At 45.1% G+C, this 22402-nt stretch overlaps 1 protein-coding gene and 1 long non-coding RNA gene across 2 annotated transcripts in view; one reads left to right on the forward strand and one right to left on the reverse strand.

Annotated features, from left to right (window-relative positions):
- The window catches only part of phc2a (polyhomeotic homolog 2a (Drosophila)), a 44283-nt gene extending 22430 nt beyond the window's left edge, over positions 1 to 21853 (forward strand). The window contains 15 exon segments of the mRNA XM_049018456.1: positions 629 to 706; positions 2691 to 2906; positions 7054 to 7140; positions 8015 to 8318; positions 12977 to 13139; positions 13141 to 13180; positions 13182 to 13328; positions 13752 to 13929; positions 17033 to 17241; positions 19785 to 19926; positions 20024 to 20138; positions 20404 to 20530; positions 20761 to 21024; positions 21026 to 21050; positions 21192 to 21853. Coding sequence (XP_048874413.1) covers positions 629 to 706; positions 2691 to 2906; positions 7054 to 7140; positions 8015 to 8318; positions 12977 to 13139; positions 13141 to 13180; positions 13182 to 13328; positions 13752 to 13929; positions 17033 to 17241; positions 19785 to 19926; positions 20024 to 20138; positions 20404 to 20530; positions 20761 to 21024; positions 21026 to 21050; positions 21192 to 21346 — 2250 coding nt within the window. The 3' untranslated portion in view covers positions 21347 to 21853.
- Positions 3206 to 14676, reverse strand: LOC125745513 (uncharacterized). Its single transcript, XR_007398690.1, has 3 exons — positions 14363 to 14676; positions 8002 to 8179; positions 3206 to 7209 (listed from the first exon to the last, which is right to left on the reverse strand). It is a non-coding gene; the product is annotated as an uncharacterized LOC125745513 (long non-coding RNA).
- Positions 21854 to 22402: the final 549 nt, after the last annotated feature.

Raw genomic sequence — 22402 nt, forward strand, 5'->3', positions numbered from 1 at the left:
CCGGTTGCTGGGCACTTTGCTTCCCTGCGGGCAGCTAATCACACATAACGTCAGGAAACACCCGCGGACGGCCATCGATCTCCTTGCAGCTCTGCTGACTCTGATGGACGGCCTGGTGCCCCCCCCCCCCCCCCTCCACCAGGACTCTCTTACCTCCCACGTGCGCATGCTGCTCAAAGCCCTTTTGTCTGCTGTGTGCCGCTTGCTGGTGGCACTGGGATGTCTGAGACCTGTGCTGGGTGAATAAGCCTAGCGGGTGATCAGGATTCATGTTTTTGTAACTTAAGTCGTTTTATAAATTAAAAGAACGTTAAGAATCGCTGAAGACCTTGAGAGTTTTATTACCGTAGAATTACTTTAATTCCTGTCACTGTATTTGAGCGTACTTTATTATTGTAATTATTATTGCTTAAATTACACCGTGTGAATGATGGTAACCCCCTGTTTTTTTTTTAACAAGGAATAATTTTCACCCATCTAAGAATGTTAAGAATGGGTGAAAGAGACTGAATGAATGTCTGAAAAGGGACGATGGCTTTTTCTGTGCGCTGACTGTGATTAATGGCCTTTGTGCTGGACTCCAGGCGCCTTCCCCAACTTCCTGTAACTCCTGCTCATTTTCCTGCAGGCCAGCATCGTGGCGGGGAGACAAAGCGCTGCTCAGAATGGTTCTGCCCCCCAGCAGGGAGGATCCTCACAGGCCACAGTGAGTCTAATCCATCTCCCATAATCAGTGGTACTGGGCCACACCGACCCTGGAGTACAACACAAGTTCAACGGACTCTTCAGCATATCTGTCTGTCTGTCTGATCCATCCACCTGCAACTATTTGCTGGCCACTAAACCCTTTTCCCTGTTTTCAGATTCATTCACAAAGCCAATGTTACCTCCTTCTGTTATCTTCTGTGTTTTGCAAGTCATATTTTCACTATTGTATTACATTGTCATTTTATATTCTGCCGTGTTACTCGTTTTATATCAGTCTGTGATGCTGTTCCTGTTAAACATTTTTAGTCCTTTGGGAATAACTGAAGTTTTTCATATAGAAATAAATTGAACCTGGTTTAAAGTGGAGTCTCATCATAGCAAATAGTGCTACTGGCAAAAGCTGGAAAGCAGTTCTGAATAAATTAATTAAAATGTGCTAAATATTCATGTAGTGTCTCAGCTGATGCAATGTTTCACAGTGACTGATCATTTTACTAGAGCAATTCAGATCACGCTCCTTGCTCAAGGGTAGAAAAAGTGACAGAGACCATGCATACCATCTGCTTAAACTGCGTTGTGATTAGCTGACAGTAACTTTCCTGAGAGAGTAAATTACAACGGACACTCACCTACACATCTCGAGTTAAGTTAGAAAGGTCACCCACCAACAGACCTACTCTCTCAGAAAAGAGGGTAAAAATGTGTACCTTTGCTTGTCACTTGGGCTGTACCGTTGTAATTGTACCTTTTAAGGTACAGAAATAGACTCTGAGGAACATCCCAAAGGTACAAACAGCATCAATGTCCCATCGATGGTACAGAAATGTTCCTCAGAATCCATTTCTGTACCTTAAAAGGTACAATTACCTAAACTAAGGGTACAGTTGGTAGACCCTTATGAGTACAGCCCCAGTGACCAGCAAAAGTACAATTTGTAACCTTTTTCTGAGAGTGTAGATTCAGTTAGGCTGCACGCTAACTTATGGCTAAATAAGATAAATGTTGCTTAACCTGTTGCTTTAAACTAATGTGTATCTTTGTTGTTGACTGGTTGCTTCCAGTAGGTTGGAGGCAAGGAAATAAGTGGAAGGATCCAAGGCTACAGTTACAGTTTATCTCAGTTGCTCTGCAGCATTTCTCAAATAATCAACAATAGCAAAACAACAAGTGTGATCCTCACACCATAATGTCTCTTGAGCACAGCAGAGCATCACTTCTCATTGCTTCACACAAATTTCCAAATGTTCTAGTGCATATATGCAAATGGGTTTTGTATATTTGTCATCATTTGGCACAATTTTCTGTTGCTTTGGTCATGTTGGTCAAAATAGATTATGTAGTTTGCCACTGTAATAATTTTATACCCAAAACTATTTTTCTTTAGCAAACTAATAATCAGTCAGTAACAGTGAGGAAGCGGGAGCCGAGTATCATTCAGCATTGTGGAGCTCAGGAGCGTGCCGACTCTGACTTACTGACAATATATCTAAGCATTTTGGCTCTCATGGTTAAAACTATGCTGGTTGTACTTTTCATTGTGGTGGCACTGACTGATTCATTGGTGGAATTATTTGCTTTTGAGACATGTGTGAATTGTTTTTGGTGAGTACAGGCTTTTGCAGCTAAACCATAGTGTTGCGCTATATGCATGAAATGATCTGAGAAATGCTTTTATAGTCTTGAGAATGTTAAGTACATGAAAATACCAAAGCGATCGAGAAAATCTGTACTAAGCCCTCATGTGACTCAGCTTGCTTCTTTATAATTATTCCAAGGCATCTACCTAGCAGTCGTGAACGACTGAATACTATTTGCTATGTGCCACGGTGACTCCGCATCCCTATCGGCTATGCTGCCTCTCGCCCTACATTCATTCATGCAGTTTTACGTCCTTTTGTTTGCTTATCGATGCACTGAGGTGGCAGTTCTGTGAAGTCAGATGGCGCTGAGTCCCTTTGCGGTTCCCTCTGTGCGTCCCGCAGATGAACCTGGCCACCTCGCCGGCAGCTGCTCAACTGATGAGCAGAGCCCAGGGTGTCAACCCCGCCCCCACAGGGATATCCCAGCAGGCCGTGCTCCTGGGCAATGCTCCCAGCCCCGCCCCCACGGGGATATCCCAGCAGGCCGTGCTCCTAGGCAATGCTCCCAGCCCCGCGCTCACCGCCAGCCAGGCCCAGATGTACCTGCGTGCCCAGATGGTAAGGGATTGTGTGTTCTTATACACGCACACACGTACATATCGCATGCATCCACGCACACACTCCTGATGAAATGTGTTAGAAATTATAAAAATATACAAAGAAGCTCTAGCTCATCTCTGTTCACACTGGACCAAATAATCACTGGACCAAATAATCACTGGACCTGACAACTTCACAACAGCAAATGAACAAAATGAGCTTCTCTGTAACAGAAAAATACAGTTTTGTTAATGATATACAGTCACACAACCCTGTACACTTACTGCAGAAAACGTTACATTTCGACGACCCCCCCCCCCCCAAAAGCGTAATGCAGACTTGAACGCAGCGTACAGCAAATGAGATCGTTCTCCGTCTTGTTAATGGTCTCTGTTCCTCTGCTGCCCTGGGCTGCGTCTCTATGCGCGGAACTCGCTTGCTTGCTTGTGTCCACGCAAATGCGTCATCCATGACGCAGTGTGTAACATTCTTACGTACAGTCCGTGACTTTGAACTACGGCTTCATCTGGTGTCTGTATCTGCATGTTTGTTATTTATTATGCCAAACATTTTCAAACAGTCTCTGTCTGCTGACAAATAACCTACCCAGCCATTAATATCTGGCTGAACATTCTTCAGTGTAACAGATAATGCTTCACTGATTCTTTACACCATTCCAACAAAAATGTAAGCACATTATAAAGGTTATTTCTTTTTTTAGATTTACATTTTTAATATGAGCTTGAGAATTATGGCTTTACAGTTTCTCTCGATTTGCTTTGGAGCATTTCTCAAACGGCAATTAGCATTTGCAAAACAAAACAAGTGTAATGCCCACACCATAATGTCACTTCTGCTCAGCAGAACATCATTTCTCATTGCTTCACATAAATTTCCAAATGTTTTAGTGAATAGTAAATTAGCATACATATATGCTAATAGTTTTGTACAACTGCCATCGTTTGGCACAATTTTCAGTTGCTTTAGTCAGGTTGGTCAAAACAGATTATGTAGTTTGCCATTGTAATAATTTTACAGTCAACACAATCCTTGTATGTGATCATCGTGTTAGTCACCACATGCAAAACAGTTAACCAAGCTGTCAAAATAATATATTCAATAAATTGCAATGATACAGCACTGAATTTTTCGCTCCCACGGTACATTATTTTGTTACCATTTTGCTGATTTTGTGTTATACTGTGCTGTGTGACTTTGTTTGCTACTGTACCGCGTCTTGAGATCTGAAGAAATTACATATGCATGCAAATGGTTTCTCTTGCCAGTGAACTTTACACACTGTAACGAAGAGCCTCGCAGCATAGAAACTGGGGTCTTTGACATGAATAAGTAACAGTTTGCTAAAGAAAAATGATCAGTCAGTGACAGTGAGAAAGTGGGAAATGACTAATGTTCAGCATTGTGGAGCTCAGGAGCAGCAGACTGACACTGACATACCGACAACATCCATCCATCCATTTTCCAAACTGCTTATCCTACTGGGTCGCGGGGGGTCCGGAGCCTATCCCGGAAGCAATGGGCACGAGGCAGGGAACAACCCTGGATGGGGGGGGGGGGCAGCCCATCACAGGGCACACTCACACACCATTCACTCTCACACGCACACCTACGGGCAATTTAGTAACTCCAATTAGCCTCAGCATGTTTTTGGACTGTGGGGGGAAACCGGAGTACCCGGAGGAAACCCCATGGCGACATGGGGAGAACATGCAAACTCCACACACATGTGACCCCTACCGACAATATATCTAAGCATTTTGACTCTCGTGGTTAAAACGATGCTTATTGATCTTTTCATTTTGGTGGCACTGACTGATTCATTGGTGGAATTATTCGCTTTTGAGACATGAGTTACAAACCAGTGTTGTGATGTATGCATGAAGTGTTTTAAGAAATGCTCTTATAGCATCGAGGATGTTAAATGTGTTTCATGAAATGTGCCAAAGCAATCGAGGAAAAACTGAAATATCCTATAGTTTTTCTTTTTGGAAAAATATGAGAGCCAAAAGTTATGAGAAGTTGCTGAAAATAGCTGGTCGAGTGTTATTTTGTTCAGTGTACATATGGCTACTTGTCATATATATTCATTTTTTCCATTGGATAAACTGTTGTTTTTTTCCCACTGCAAAAATAAAGCCTTGGACTTAAATTAAGATTCAATGGAGCAGGCTGGGAATATGAACAGAGAAGGTGCTGAAATGTTTCTGCATTATCAGCTAACAAAGTTTTCCTGGGTCAAACGGGCGTCCGTCCAACATGGAGACTTCCCTGCCCCCAGCAGGCTGAGGAAAGCAAGTGTGAACACTGAAAACAGCGCTATTAATTCTGCATTTTATAGGAAAACTTTAGTTTTCCTGCAGCTGAAAGACTGGCTTAGATACTGCTGTGCTCTCCCATCAGGAAGCAAGCTGTTGCAGGACAGTATTGAAGAAAAGGAAATGTGGATGATTCTTGGTCTTAAACCCAAAAGTCAATGTTGCGAAGTGGGGCTGTATATGGGTGTTTAAAATTCTGATTTGTGAGACAACAGCATTCTCAGGTTAACCCTGTAAGTGCTGTCAGACCACAAGACTGCAGAGGGAGTCTTGTAGAAGCTATTTGTGAGGGGAAGTGTGATCGAGAGGGGTGACTGACTTGGTGGGATAGGGCTGTTTGCCCTTGTTCGGAAGGTTGCCAGTTCGAAACCTCCAACCTACTGGAAGCAGCCAGTCAACAACAGAGATAAATATTAGTTTAAAGCAACAGGTTAAGTAACATTTATCTTATTTAGCCAAAAGTTAGCGTGCAGCCTAACTGAATCTACACTCTCAGAAAAAGGTTACAAATTATACTTTTGCTGGTCACTGGGGCTGTACCCACAAGGGTCTACCAACTGTACCCTTAGCTTAGGTAATTGTACCTTTTAAGGTACAGAAATGGATTCTGAGATGCGCATGATAAACACAGAATTCATCCAAGGTGGCTTAAAATTAGATACGTTTTAACGTTTAACTATTGTGATCAGCAGTCTAATTTTCAGAACCAATATATTATATATACATCTTTAACTGAAGTATTGCCAAACAGTAGGTTGTACTTCGGTTACTTATTAAGACATTAACATTTAAAAACTGATTTCTAAATAATTTGTTGGAAAAAGTATGTGTGAACTAGTTAATACAGGTTTCCCATAAATCTATTTTCTGTGACACTTTCCCAGTCAAACCAGTCTTGCTGGATGTCTTTGTGAGCTATTGAAACATCACGCTTTTATTACAAGGAGTAGATTGAAAAGCCCAATTTGATCTATAAAGCACAATATATAGACCTTAAGAAGAGGTCTATATATCTCTGCGTTATTTTCAGTTGTAACCAGTTTAAATGAGTACACTGCAAATGAAAGAGGTAGTCTGCATTGTGCAGAGTGATGTCTGTATTAAATACCTCCCCAGGCTAAAGACTGGCATATCAAATTCACACCATGAAATCAGAGTAGCACCGTCTGAGAGCTGTCTGGAAGATTATACTCAAATGTGGGTTACAGTCAGAGTCACAATGTAAGAGAACCACACTGTTTTCTACGATGGTGTGGTTGTTGGCCTGGGGCTGGGAGGGGGGGGGTATTATTTAACATTCCATTAAACAAGGGTATTTAAGCTAGTTGTACAGTAACTTCTTAATAACTTAACGGGAACCCATAGGGAAGAACAAAAACCCTTTTATACTTTTCTCCCCACAATGACTGTACGCCGGAAATCCTGTGTTTCTCCAGTGGGTGAAAATGAGCACTACTGTCACACATAAATACATGAAATTAATGAAATTAATCAAGTCAAAGCCATAGAATGGATATCTGTCATCCTGACTGAGAAACACCGCATGGGATTTTCCCTTTACGTACCGAATAATTCATTTGCACGTGTTCACGTTACTCACCCTTTTTCGTAGACGAGCTGGTGTTTTTTATTACGTGCTCCAAATAGAAAACGCAGTGCATGAATGATCGTTTCTAAATGCGGTCCTGCTGCTACCAGCCTCGTTTCATAGAGTGGCTGAGATATGGGATAGGATGTGTGCGGTCGTGCCTTATTGTGTGGTTTCCAGGCAAAAGAACCTTGTGAAGGTAGTTAGTAGCCTGGATTGTCCTGTTCCTTTGTCCCTCCAGCTCATCTTCACCCCCACCGCCACCGTCACGGCCATGCACCCCGAGGCTTCCTCGCTACCTTCTAGTCAACAGTCTTCTTCTGATCAGGTACCGCACGCCAACACTCCCAGCTGGTGCTTTCACGAAACACGTGGATTGTAGCGCATCTGTGTTGCACTAGGGGGCGACAAAAGTAGTAAGACGACATGACACGTCTTGGACTGATAAAGGCACTAGTATGAAAAAAATCAATAATCTGAAATAAAAAAATATCAATGTGATTTTTCAGGTTTTCCTGCAAAAAAAATGATGTAATTTTAGCTTGCGTATCGAAAAAATTTGCATTGCAGTACATCAAAAGTGTGAATGTGTTATAAATTGATTTAATAATAAAATGATTGATGTACCGATACAAAGTATGATTATTGAACAGCATAGTGGCTCGAAACTTTGACTTTTATGGTTTTCTTGTTGTATGGAATGTTAGATCACATTTGTTAAGCTGATACAGCCTGTATGTATTTGTATGAAAAATATATCAAGAAAATTATTGTTATTATTATTGATGTTGGGCGGCATGGTGGTGCAGTGGTTAGCACTGTCGCCTCACACCTCTGGGACCGGGTTCGAGTCTCCGCCTGGGTCACATGTGTGCGGAGTTTGCATGTTCTCCCCATATCGTTGTGGGGTTTCCTCCGGGTACTCCGGTTTCCCCCCACAGTCCAAAAACATGCTGAGGCTAATTGGACTTACTAAATTGCCAGTAGGAATGCATGTGTGAGTGAATGGTGTGTGAGTGTGCCCTGCGATGGGCTGGCCCCCCATCCTGGGTTGTTCCCTGCCTCGTGCCCATTGATTCCGGGATAGGCTCTGGACCCCCCGCGACCCAGTAGGATAAGCGGTTTGGAAAATGGATGGATGGATTATTGATGTTGTTACAAGTGTTACTTTAAGGGTTTTGTGTCTTACTGTTGTGTTTCAGGTTCAGAACCTTGCCATTCGCAGCCAGCAGGGGGCATCCTCAGCCTCTCCCTCTCAGGCTCAGCTCCAGGCATTGGGCCTTAAACAGGCTTCCGGGGCCACACAGAACTCCCTCTCTGTGCAGCCCGCAGCCCAGCTGAAGAATCCCAGCTTGGGGGCTCAGGGTCTGGGAGGAAAAGGCACCACACAGGAGTCCATCACAGAAGCCGTAAGAAAAGCAGAGGGCGCCGGTGAGCTGGCACTACGGGGGCTGGCTGTCAGTCGCAACGTGACTACTGTCAGCAGCCGTGCCCTCCTCACACCAGGTAGGCACTGGATGTCCTACCGCAGATGGTTGTCAATGCTGCACCAATGGAATTTAACTAGTTATGGTTTATAACCAATCAGAGTGGACCACAGGTCACATGTTTGCATACAGGCCTGCCTCAGCCAATTGTAAGCTTGGCCCATCCCAGGGCCAAGTATACGACCCTCCAAGCTTCAGCAAATTTCTATGTGACCCGAGCGAGCAAGAGCCAGCCGCAGATGTTTGGAACACAAATGAGCTTCTCGCGCACGGGACAGTGTGCCCAATTACCGATCATTAAACAGCACCGCTTGGCCTACCTGTATACTCTTTGTTTTCTTTTTTAACTTTATAACAATTTATTAGCGTGTAGGTGGTTAAAAGTCAGGTATTTTCCCTTCAGTTCTAGAACTCCTTTAGACTACAGTCCTGTCAATACAGTATTTCAGTGCAGGAGTCTGGCCTGTTTGTAGGTAGGAAAAACTCTTCATGTTGAAATTAATTGTTATCCAGTCCTGGGGCTGGGGGAGGCCTGGAGATTGTGGCAGGCAGCACAGGGCAAAATTAAGGGGAACATTCCGGATGGGATGCCGGTTCAGCTCAGGACATACAAATGCAACAATGGAGGGGGGAACGTGCGGAATTGGCATATCAGGCCTGGAGGTGTCAGGGCCCACATTACCCGCCTGTATACATGAAAACGTGGAAGGAGCTGGAAGCCAAATGAAACCGGCTTGGGGATTGTTCTCCAAAGTTAGACATCATTTGGGGAGGAACTGAAAGCAGACTTTTCTTTTAGCTTTTATGATGCGGATACATAACCTGATCGTCTGCTAAATATAACATGGTCCTGTATTCCGTCTCTGTGTATTTGCCTGCACTTAACATGCACATACTGAATTAAAATGTAATCAAAAAGTGAATGAGTGAGAAATTCATACTCAAGACTCCGTGCAAAATAGGTCATAAGGAAAATTCTGAAATTAATGAACTTAAATACCTTTTTTTAGGTAGCTATTTCTGTTGCATTTCACTTTAAATAAATCAGAATTCAGAGGTGCATCATGCACTTATATTGAGCAAAGGCAGGAATCGATAAGTCTTTCGTAAATTTTTGTTCTACCATTCATCAGCCACAATCAGCTGCTGCCTTGGCTGTGACATTTTTACCGCCTGAAGGCTTTTAACTGGCCCATTATCCCAGAACATCCATTGGCCTTAATTAACAACTATGCTTCTTCTCCTTGGAGGAGAATTCATTACGTCATATCAGGCTGAATGAACAGACCAGTGGGGATTTAGAGACAGGGAAAGGTCAGGGGGTGAAAGAGTAGAAATCAGCGAATATCTTGTCCACAGGGGATGTTTTGCAAGGTTTGCATACATGGAAGGTAACTGTTGGTCAAACCCCTGATTGCACACAAGCTCAGCGAAACGACTGCAGCAGTAAAAGCCACATGAAATCAATCTGAAACACAGAACTGTCTCCCGTATTAGAGCTGCTGATGTAACTGCTTCTGTTCCGGATTAGATGAACTGAGGTCTAAGACCGCAGACGTGGCTTTTGTGCTGTGTGTGTTACAGGAGGGTTGGTGTCTCTGCAGCCCACGCTGAGAGCCCCATATATCATACAGACCTCATTAGCCTCCAGAAGGAGCCACTGTAGGGTCAGAGGAAGCAGGAACCAACTAGCTGAAGGCTGTTTGTGTTACGTCTCCCTGAGCGCTTGCAAGGCACTCACTGGCCCAGGCCATGTGGGTGGGGGGGCGGGCAGGACAGGGGTCACCAGATCTGAAGGCTGCCTAATGAGGCAGCATGGAGGGGAGACGTCGGGGTTTCCTCCACAGCCACGTTTGCCGCAGGGGTGCAAGCTAAGGAAAGCCTTATTTGGCAAATGACGACAGGAAGTGCAACCTCTGACCTTTCCACCCTTCACAGGACACCCAAGCCAAGGAGTATTTCCAAGCTAATCACATAAAGAAAATTTAAATAATGATGCCAGTGGTCTTTGGCACAATTCATACAAGGTATGGGTGTAAGTGATTTAAAAAATAAAAGTTCAAAATATGAAGTGTTGAGGAGAACAAAAAAATAACCTAATTTAAGTGTTGAGATGGTGCATGTGATGTTATCTTAAGCCCTAACAGTCCAATTTAAGGGACAACATCACTCAATTAACCGAGTGGCCTGTATAGAATGAGAGACACTAGCAGAAACATAATGTCCACTACAGAGGACAAAACGAACTGCTGGATCTCAGGAGGACTTTCTATTTTCATTGTCTTTCATCCCTAATAAATAAACCCATTACTGAATACCAATTTAAGTCCAGTGATATCATTTCCTTAAATCAATTGCAGTCGTCTTAATTGCAGCAGTAGTTTTACAAAAATCACATGCGTGCTATTGAACAGCATACGCAACAGAATCAAAGGAAAAGCTGTACTGGAATATTTCTGCCTTTCTCATGAAGGTCTTCCTTCCGGCTGATTGGTTTGAAACAAGCGAGGCGTTCTGAATGGACTACTCTTGTCTGCACTACTCCTAATGCTTTTTATGCAGTAGATAAATCTGCCGTGTCATTTAGTAGTAGATCAATGAAACGCCCCACATCATTCCCAGCTTATTCCGAGCATTCAGAGCCTCACAATATCCTGATTCCCACTAACAAGGAAATTTGTATGAGGACAAAACGCAATTTTGCAACAAGGATGGACGTGAAGTATTAGACGTTTGGCACAGTGCATGCTGGAATCGCTGACTGGGACACGGTATCACCATGGTCTATTTCCAAGCAAGAGACAGAGTTTCAACACAATCCGGCACTTTCTCGGAGTTTCATTAATCACGTACCCATAACCTATTATCACTGTCTTTTCGGCAAGGCCACACAGTTAGGTCGAGAGACCACCAGCCTCGCCTGCACTGTACGCTGAATGCACAGGATCCCCCCCCTCCCCCCGACTGTCCTTCAAGGCTGGCAGAATAGAGCAGATTTGTGGTGAATGAATATGGGTGTTGCTCCCTTGGCGCTTCTTCAGGCAAGGGCATGTTTTCAATTACCGCTTTTTTGAACATCGTGCCCGAAATACCGCGGAGCTGTTGGGAAAGAGTGTTAGACAGGAACGGGTCAAATTTGGCTCTCATGGGGAATCTCTGTCACTTATGACCCATTTCCCACTAGTGGGCAGAACATTGTGCTTCCCAGTAAGGTACCTCTAATACCACAAACATTTTACCCCTTCCTTGTTTAACTTTAGCCAGAATGTAGTCCCACTGTTGGCACTGTCTCTTTTACATTTCTTGGAGGAAATGTGTAAACTCACTGTCAATACATGAAACATTTACTTGAGCCTGGGTGAATAAAACACATTTTCCACTAAAGAGGTGGCAGGTTTTTCTGCTAATGCTGAGGTTTATCACTGTAAGGAACAGAACAAGCTAAAGACCACCTAGAGTTAAGGCATCGATACGCAGAGATCAAACATAATTGGTCTGGGTTAGCAGATGAATCTCAGATCGAATAGTAGTGCAATTAGCTATGTAGCATAAGACCATTTTAGACTCTAACATTCAGAATACTAAGTGAGTGCAGCAGACTGTGGAAAGTCTATAGCAAAGTTAGCAACGTGGACATTAGCGCACAGAAACTGGCCAATAGTATTTACTCTGCTCTTAAAGGCCCAAGGTGTCCCTCTGTTTTGGTAATGAGCACCTTCTGTCTTCTTTCCCTGGCAATCAAGCTCCTGTACAACATGGCTCAGGACACTGGGGTGCAAAAAACCCCTTTTCCCACGTTAAAGAGTATGCCACAGCTTACCCACAGCTGGGGTACGAGGGAAAACTGCTTGAAAAGTTCAGAACTTTGGTGTTATCAAAAGGGGGTTATTCTTGTTCACATCTGTACTCCTCAGGATAGACTGTGAAACACCTTCCGGATATAATTAAAAAAAATTCTAATGTGGTGTAGACGATTCCTAATAACAGTGTAAAGATAAAGAGAAAATCAACAAATAGATGTTAAAATAATAAAGCTAACATGGGTTTTAAAGATTTGTATACTAAAGAGAAAATGTCAGGGTCAATGCATGACAAGGCTTGTAATGAATGAATGAATGGATGAATGATTCGGCTGGCATGTGCAGTAGAAAAGTAGTCAACACCCTCTTGTCCAATCAGATTTGAGAATTCCGCAGTGCCGTGATATAAGTGTTTATTAAGGCATTTGTTTTTTGTAAATCTGTGTACTATTGTGTACGTATGAATCAATATGGTTAACGTAGAAAGACTTAACATAGTTTGAAGTCAAAAAATACAATGTACAACCACCACATTTCGCACACACATAACTTGTCATAATCCCTATACTTCCCATTTTTGTTATATATTGATGTCTATGTCAAAAACTATTGTTAATTCATTTTAAAAATCTATTTTGTTATTGAATATTGCTCTGGACCTCTGACTTTGAACAAAAATCTGACCTTTGATGAGAAAGTCTGAGAACCTCTGTTCCATCGGGTCATTTTTAGGAGCCTGCTCCTGATTGGTTGCTTTTAGGAGGTTGTTTTTAGGAGCCTGCTCCTGATTGGTTGCTTTTAGGAGGTTGATTTTAGGAGCTTGCTCGTGATTGGTTTAGATCACAGATGAAGAAGGCCTTTTTTTCTCTCATTCCAGCCTTTGCTCAGATCCAGCCGCACCAGCTGCTGCAGCAGCACAAGCAGCCGCAGTTTGTGATCCAGTCGCAGCCTCCCCAGCGGAGTCCAGCTCACGCGCACCTCCAAGCCCAGGCAGTGCAGACGCTGGCCCTGCAGTCTGCTGTGGCGGCCCCCCCCCCAGGTCCCGGTCCCTGTGCTCCCCAAGCCGCCACCCGCCGGCCCTGCAGGCCGCTGTCTTTCACTCCGCTATCGGCACCCAGGCTCTCGCCCAAAACAGCCAGACCCCTGCAGCGAGTCCTGCCAGCCAGCCGACAGCCCAGCCCGTGCAGCTGACAGCAGTCAACCTCCAGACTCCGCCGGTGCCGAGCCCAGTACGAGCCTCACCTCACCTCAAACGTGGCCCTTTGTAGCCATTGAAATATGTGGACTATGCTTCCAGCTGAACTGTCAAATAATTTGATATCATTCAGCCGTCCACTGTCCATTTCACCTGACATGATTTCCTGACGTCTTCGGACTCTTAAGAAAGCTCAAATAAAAGATGGTTTATAAGTTTTGGCCTTTAACGTAACGAGCGCACCAAATGTAATAAGGATTATATACTTTATTACGTCATGGAATAGTATGCAACTCCATACCAGCTAATTCCAGCTAAGTAGCCACATGATATTAATCATATTTTACCCCAATGTTTAATAAACAAGCATGTTTCACTGTTTATGTGCTTCAACTATATCTCATAATATTTTTCCTAAGGACTACTAATATGTACTAACTACTTTTTTTTGCATAAGCTGGACGCATTTCCTTCGCTGGTTCAGGCTGTTCAGCCAAAGCAGGACGACAGCAGCAAAGAGCAGCTGGCTGCTCCGGAGCCTCGTGCCCAGATACCCTCAACTCCTCCCCAGCCCCTGGAAACCACAACGGAGCAGAACAGGCCGGAGGCCAATGGGCCCGTGCTCCAAGCAGAAGGTACCGTATCAGGCTCAGTCTGAGGCAGACAGCCTCGGAGGCAGGTGTTCCCGTCTGCCTGATTTATTCAGTTAGGGGTCGGAAGAAAATACAAATTAGCATGATCTATGTTTGCTAAACATCAGCAGGTAGATGCTTGGTTACTGATGATGCCTTTGACTGAGCTTCTAATGTGAAAAAAACAGCTGATTGTGCTAGACGCACCTGGGTAGCTGAGTACAGACACACACACCAGCCTTTGTGGAGTTTGCCCCCCCCAGAATTACACCTAAACCATCCAAATGATACAATATCTTTATTTTTTTAATGTGCAAGATGTGCTTCTAATCCACTAAGACCCCCATTCACCTTCTAAAGCTGTGTACTAACCAATATGATTCTAACAACACAGTTCTCGATTCTCAGGCATATTGACTGAAGCTATTTGTCTTACCTTACGGTCAGTAGTGGAGTTTCTCCATCGGCAAAAAGTGTACTGGCGTCTTGCACATCTGGTGTCTTGGTGTTGAATGGTTCCTCTTAGTTCCTCTTGCAGTAACCTGGGCATTGGACCCAGAATGCAGGAGCGTGACGCTGAGATGTGTCTAAATGCAGTTTGTGTGGTTTGGAATTCCTGCCTCTCAAGGAGAATCCAGTCCCTTGGCCGTACTTCAGCAAACCTAAAGCACGGTGACCCATTTGCAGGGCTGGCTGCTGTGGTTTCATTAGCATCTCTGCCTCACTGATGTCCCATAAGGCAATCTTCTCCGTGGCCTGGCTGAACGTCTCCCACTGTCCCGCCTGCCACTTGCTTGCCCCGAGCCTTACACTGAAAGGCTGCCTCACTTCATGGAGTTATATTACCATACATCCTATGGTAATGTCACTCTGTTATTGTTCCTGGGAAAACCAGGAGTATTTGTCCATCTGCCAATCGGGAAATTGTTCATACTAAAGGCAAGAGCTGTTTACCAGGGTTCATTATGCAAGCAATGTAATTGGAGCAGGAGATGGCTATACAAAGGCCATTTCAGAACAGCCAAATTTATTTATTTAAAGTTGTAGCCCTTACTGCATTCCCCAAGATAAAACTGGGACGTACCAAGTTGCAAAATTTGCATGAGGGCAGCTAATCTGATCCACAGTGCAGCGTGAGTTATGTTTTGAGGACAGTATAATTCTTTATGTCACATTAATCATGCGTGTCTTTTGGGGTAAGAGTATCTCGTTTACACATAGATCTGGTGCATGTATTGCAGGACGCTCGGTATTGAGATGCTGCGGAGTTTGTGCTGTTTTCTTCCATCTGTGAAGTTCGCTTAATAATAAGTGTCCTAAATTAGCCTTCGCATTGATGCTTCTGTTTAAAACGAGACACAAATGCCTTGGAGTGCATTTGCAATTAAGTCAGTAGGCTTCTTTTCTTTTAATACAGCTGAATAAGTCATCCGAGTAAGAAAGGCGGGGGGCTGGATTAAGCACCGAGTGGGGGAAATGTAATAAGGTTAAAATACAACGAAGGTGTTGGTGTGCGCTGGAGAAAAATACAGCGAGAAATGCTTTTCAACGGGACAAGACTAGACTTGGCTTGTGTGGAATTAACGTGACATTTGGCTCCTATAATGTAATAACATTCGTTTATTAATTATTTGAAACGTTCGGAAATCACGCCACATTTAATATTAGCCAGGTAAACGTTAAAGAATGCAAACGTCTATACCTGTAAGCAATTTCTTTAAAAATAAGACTTACGAAATAAACTGCCTTTGTGGGGGGGGGTCGTGTATCGTAACACGTAGAGCGGCGGCAATTCGGTTCTAAATTTAAACCAAGAATCTCGACACTGAAGCCTTAAACTGCAATTCTTGAACATTTCAGCAGCCAGCTTTTATATCTAAAGGGAATTCAGTACAAGTCGAACAAATAAAATAAATAATGGAAGTTGTGAGAAATTAAAACAGAGTAAAGAGCATGTAGTATTTGTGGGTCCGCGTCTTTAGTCGAAGTGGGAAAAGCTCCTCTTGGCTCGGGGCTCCCGGCGCCCTCTTCGGCCAATCGCAGAGAAGGCTCGCGGCCGCGGCGCGTCCTCATTGGATAGAATTCCAGGAGCGGCGGGTCAGTAGCCGGGACGGGCTCTTTCCTATTCAGTTCCCCTGTACAAAGCGCGTTAGTGTCGTGCTACTAACTCGTGCGGGGGAGGACCGAGTCGAACAAACAACAAATTCACTGGGAAAGTTTCTGAGAGATTCACTTTCATTTCCCTACCACAATTGGCCTAATATATGAGGTAGGTCTCATCCGCGGAGTCCGTAAAAGGCTTAGTTTAGATCGGCAGATGTTTTTTAAAACATTAAATACACAATCCTTAAAGGGAAATGGTTGGAGGAAACAAAGGCGTGTGCTTCCCCGTACTGTTGACTATTGTCAGCAAGACCCCACTCCGTTTTGGAGGCGCTTAGATTTTTACTTTACTTTCAAAAACGTATAACCTAACCCAATCACCATGCTTATTTACATTTACTAAACTAATTTAAATCTTTAGACAGATTTTTTTTACTTTTGCATGCTCCTGGCTGATTAGCAGCAAAGAAAGGTAGCCAGCTAGCCTACGTTGAACAGCACAGATTAGTTATGGCTCCGCGTGTTTTATTTTGTGCAGTTGTTTTCATGGCAGCTGTTTAGATTGAGCGTTCGTGCAGCAAATACATGCTTTTTTTCACGGCCAGCGTACTAATACAAGGGATTTCTTATTATGAGTGGTTGTATTCTGGAGTACCTTTAACTGTGAGTATAGGGAGCCGCGCGCCGCCCCTTGAATGTCTGCGTCGGACGCGCGTGCTGCCCGGGTGAGTAAACAAACCGCGTGCTCGGGGCTTTGCTGCACCTCGCGTGCTGCTTACGGTCCCGCTTGTTTAGATGTTCTCTGATCCTGCACGGGGTGCAAACAAAAAAAAAATGCCCGAGGTGCATGTTACCAACATTAGTGGAAGCGTTGCGTTTGTCACTTCGCTTTTCTTTACGTGCGCTCGGGAAGTTTCCTAAATAGGAAAACATAGGGGGCGGGGAGAAAGTAATATTGAGCCCCCGATTTGTAGCGACGGTTATGTTTTGATGTGCTCCGCAGGTACCGCTGCCGGTGACAGGGTGAATGCGCATCCAGGTGTGGGCTCGCCTCTAGCCATGACCTCGGGAAATGGAAGCAATGCGCCCTCTGTGACTGGAAGCACGCCCCAGAATGCGGAGAACAAGCCCCCCCAGGCCATAGTGAAACCCCAGATCCTCACCCACCTCATCGAAGGCTTCGTCATCCAGGAGGGAGCCGAGCCCTTTCCCGTGAGTCTGTCCAGTTTCCCACTCCACATCCGTAGCTTGTTCCCACTGCCAAATGCTCGGAAGTGACTGTTAATAAAGACGGAATGGTTTTCACAAAATCATTTAGCTGAAGATTTTCTCTCCTATATGTCCAATACCGCATTTAATGCATGGGGTCATTCCAGACAAGGGCATATGCTTCTAAGGTACTTTACTAATGTGTTTTGGTTTATTCTTAGTAGTCTATGTGTTCTATGATTTGAAATCATAGAAGTTATTTCTGAAAAAAAACTCCCCATTATAATTTATTTGCACATTGTTTTGTTAGCATATTTGGAATTGCAAAAGTTGAAGAAGCGGTACAGCCCACTAGACCAGTACACAATATCGGTGCCAGCTCATCTGAAGGATAATGTAAAAATAATTTCATTCCACGCAATGAAAATCTTCATGTGTTGACTGAACACGGTCCTGCCACGATCATACACACAGCACGCAGGTACGTTGTCATACAGTAAGTGAGGCACCATTGAACCTCATGAAGACAGAATGCATGCTGACACAGACCTGTCTGTGACTTTGTTGTGTGGTTGGATCCCTCTGATGAAGATACGCTGTCTAATTTCAGTAGGACAGTAAGTGCTACAGAGGTACGGGCACCTCTTCATAGCATAAGCTGTCTTTCTGTATCTCCTGCTGACTTTCCTTTGGTAGTTGTAGCTGATCATTATCTTTTTTGGGTTCTTATATCTGCTTGTACAATGCGCACTCTACCCTTTTGTGTTAGCATGGTGATGGGTCACTTTAAAAGATGGAGCGGGCGGCGGGGGGGGGGGGGGTACACTGCCATGTGCCCAGTCCAGGCAGCTGCCCGCAATGCCCCTTCATTCTCTGAAAAGAATATTGTGCTGCTATTGAAGACTCCTTGGCAGAAGAAATGATGCTCTTTGTAGTTGTTCATCCTGCCTTGCCAGTGTGAAAATGACTGGAGAGAGAGATGGCAACGCTGTGAACTTAGTACCATGGAGCTAATCTAGGTCTGCAGTGGTTAGAAATGCGTGCCGACGGTCTTCAGTTTGGTCGCCTGATAGGCGAGGAAGACACCAGTGGAGGGAGGTCTTTCTAGAAAGAGCCATGAGTATTATGATGCCAGCGGCACATAACTCGCAGGGCCCTGTGGAAAATGTGATATCATGGGTGGGATGACCAGCCTTGAAGAAGCCCTCAAATCACTTTTCATATGCCACCCTTGGTGGCCTGTTTCTGGGAGGGGGGGGGTTGTTCTGCTGCTCACTTAGAGAGCAGATGCCCCAGCAGTCAGTTATTGTGGTGTATAAATCTTCAGGATCCACCCCTGTGCCCAGCTAAGAACCGAAGAAGTGGTCTTTCCATAGACCAAAGTTTTGTCTTCTTCATAAGCAGAACAGACGTGCTGATACAGGGAACACAGGTGATTAATTGTGTTAATGGACTGAATGGATTTAAGCCCGGCAGTGTTTTCCTCTCCTGTTCTGGAAACCCCCAGGGTTCAAATTGAATCCAGACAGCGTGTTCATGCACTGTGTCTCACCTGCCCCAATCATCTTGGGATTCTTCTTCAAATGGGTGCTGATCGCTGACCATCAGTTTCACAAAAAGCTTGTAAGATGTTCTGAGCAGCAAGTATGGAAACTCGGGCAAGTCTTCCTGCTGTGTTTGTTTTTTATTTTTTGAAGATAGAAGGTTGCTTTAGAGCTACATGGATTTCCACAGGTGGTCTGTTTGCTGCTTGCAGGGCTGACAAACGGAAAGCCAAAAGTCTGTCTAAACTGCAGTTCTGAGTTTGTTTTTTCCTGTTTAGTTTTCTAAGTTGTCTAACATTAGTAGCTTGCAAATGACTCATGTCACCAAGTGTTTTGATTTTTATTTCCCTTAAGTGAAATTTGAAAAAAAGCTACAAGTTGATTTAGGTGCTTCTCGTGCCCTTGTAACGGGTGCTGTAAATGTGCATTAGTATGTTCCAGTGTGTGATAAGACCATTGCAGCCCTGCTACACCGCTGAAAGCAACAGGTGCATGTTCCTCTGTGCCGTCAACGTGTTCAGGGGTAATCTGAGAGCCGCCCACACCGCTGTCACATGATCGATAGGGACCAGTCACAGCGGACGCAGGGTCATGGAGTCTGCTGTCTGTCCCGGGAAGCACAGGATACACAAATGTTAAATAATGCTACCCCGCTCTCCTGTCTCTTTCCAGTGCTGGACCGTACCTCATCCCTGAAAGTCTGCTGAACCCAGTATCATATTATTGTTGTTGAATAGATCCTACTGCTGTGGTTGTCATAAATAGAAACCTGCAATGTAATAGGAGCCTGCGTTATAAACGGTTCCTCAGTCGAGAACCTGAGATGTGCAACCAGCAGAGCAGCAGCAAGGGCTAAACGAAAGCTGCTGCACTCGCAATAAATCCTGCAAGTGGGCCGGCAGAGAGGCCGCTCGCAGGTGGCAGTCGCACGCGCCGCAGCCCATGTGTGGCGGAGCGAGGCGTGACCCAAGTCCCCCCCCCCAACCCCGGCTGCATCCGCAGATCGAGAGGCCGTCACTGCTGATCGAGAACCTGAAGAAGCAGAAGCAGCAGTCGCAGCCTGACCTCGACAACCAGCAGGAGGCGCTGTTGAGCGAGGCGCCTGGCGCCCCTGACTGCAACATGGAGACTCTGCCACAGCAAGGTAAGCAACCAGGCCAGGCTGATTTAGTCTCGCAAGGTGCTCCTGTAACCCCCAAGAGGCAGGGTTCAGCCGGCTGACACCCGCGCCTCCGTTTCAGAGCTGAAGGAGCAGGAGGACGAGCCCACGCTAAAGTGCGAACTCTGCGGACTGGTGGACTTCGCTTATAAGTTCAAGAGGTCGAAGAGGTTTTGCTCCACGTTGTGTGCAAAAAGGTAAAATATACATTTGACAGATGCTAATTGCTGCATTTTTATGACAAAGTCACCTGTGTTTTGCAATGACATCAATATCAGTGCTAGCAGACCAGTCTGAATTAGCTTTTTTGGGACAAATTCTGTAAGATCAGCGCAGCCAAGATGGGATACAAAGATCTGATTTATATTAAATATTTTGGATCTAACAATTGTTGGTGTTGATGGATGAGCAATGCATTGTTTATTTAAACAACCCCCCCCCCCCCCCCACACCCTGGCTCAGGTATAACGTCGGCTGCACCAAACGAATGGGTCTTTTCCATCCTGACAAAAGAAAGGCAGAAAAGCACAAAAAGCGTAGATCGCGGAGCTGCAGCACGCAGAGTCTGAGCAGCGAGGCCAAGAAGCAGGTAAGGAGCCTCCAGGGAGCGTGGCGGCTAAGGGGTTGGACCTTGGAGGATGAGGGTTACGGCTGTTGTATAACTGAATGTGGGATGACTTGAGTGCGGGGGTTGTTTTTCAGCTTAATTCCTCTCTTCGCTATGTGTTAGCATGCTGAGAGCCGAGATAACCGGCATTCATTTCGGAGCACATTACATTTGATGAGCATGGATCTAAGGTACTGTTTGGGGTGTTCCAGGCTCCAGCCCCACCTCAGCCCTCCCTGGTCGGGACTGTGACCTCCCCTGTGCCCCCTCACCCCGGACAGGGAGAGTCTAGCCCCTGCTCCGACATATCCAGCTATGGGGAGGCCCCGTCGCCCCTGTCTGCTGCCAGCTTGGGCCCCCCCCGACCCGCGGGGGAGCGGGCGCAGGACCAGGGGGCGAACCCCAGCAGAGAGCTGCCCCTCCTCATGCAGCACTTTCTGCCCAGTGACCCCACCAAATGGAATGTGGAGGAAGTGTTACACCTTCATACAGTCCCTCCCAGGTCAGCTCCGCCGCCTCCTCACCATGACGTTCACTAAATAACTGAATTAAGCCTTTTATATAAAAACCTGTTAAACTTAAAAGCCGATGACTGCGGGATTATGTAAAATCCCTTGTGTGGTTGATGTGTCTGGATCTCCAGGCTGCCAGGACATCGCAGAGGAGTTCCGCTCGCAGGAGATCGACGGCCAGGCTCTACTCCTGCTAAAGGAGGACCACCTGATGAGCACCATGAACATCAAGCTCGGCCCCGCGCTCAAGATCTACGCCCGCATCAGCATGCTGAAGGACTTCTAGCTCTCCTGGTGGGGCGGGTGTGGGAACCTTCTTTCCACCTTGCTGGTGTGGCACAGAGAGGCACCTCCACTTGCACCAACTTGGCTCCCAGAAGATTGCCAGGAAGAGCCTGGGATACCCATTAGCCGTGGGTCTTCAGAAGCCAAAAGGATGGATGCCCATCAGTTAGGGGTGTGGTAAATCGGGATCTACTCCACAAGCGCAGAACCTGCAGGTGCCAGTTCCCCCGGAAACTACGAAGGAGAGGGGCTGACTGAGAAACGGCCACGTGATGTGCAGCCCAGTGTTTTAAGTTCCGTTAATAGAACTAAAAGGACAAATGACTATTCATATATATATATATATTATATATAAGCCATTTTGTTCAATATGACAAATGGAGATGGCCTGTTGGTTGCATCTATAGATAGGGTTTCTTATAATTGTAATATATGCTTGTGTTTTTCAAATGAAACTTTTGTTTATATGGTTATTTTTGGTCAATTATATAAAAGTGTTTTTTCTAAATGTATCCATTTGTGAAGTTTGTTCAAGAGATTGCGAATGAACAGCCTGACATGTTCGATGGTGCCCGTGCTTAATGGGCGCTTTCCTGTTTCTCTCCATTGGAAATGGAATTATATTCTTCTACAGAATGTTTACTGCACGCTCCACAATATATAGAGTGCCATGGGGTCGTAAGTGCTGGGTCACTGCAGTCACTGTCAGCAAGCAGGAATCTGGGGAGGAGAACTGCCTCGGTCCTTTGAGTGACTTATAAAGAAAGCTTCTTTGCTTTTACAGGAAATGAAGTGCATCATGCATGATGGGGTTTGTGAACACTACCACTGCCTACCTGCCCGTGTGTGTGTCCTGTGCATACCCTCCGTGTGAACTGGGCGATCGTGTCTCAGAAAGCCATGCTCTAGTCCTTTACCCACCATCTGGTGAAACTTCCAGGCAAACAGCTTGAAATTCTGATGGGCCGGAGATCCGCATCGCCAATATTCATGAGGTTATTTATAAATATGCCAAGGATAATTGTGAGAAGTGCCTCTAGAGTCCTGGTAACCTTCT

Source organism: Brienomyrus brachyistius, chromosome 6 (assembly GCF_023856365.1).
Source record: "Brienomyrus brachyistius isolate T26 chromosome 6, BBRACH_0.4, whole genome shotgun sequence".
In the NCBI taxonomy this organism is placed as follows: domain Eukaryota; kingdom Metazoa; phylum Chordata; class Actinopteri; order Osteoglossiformes; family Mormyridae; genus Brienomyrus; species Brienomyrus brachyistius.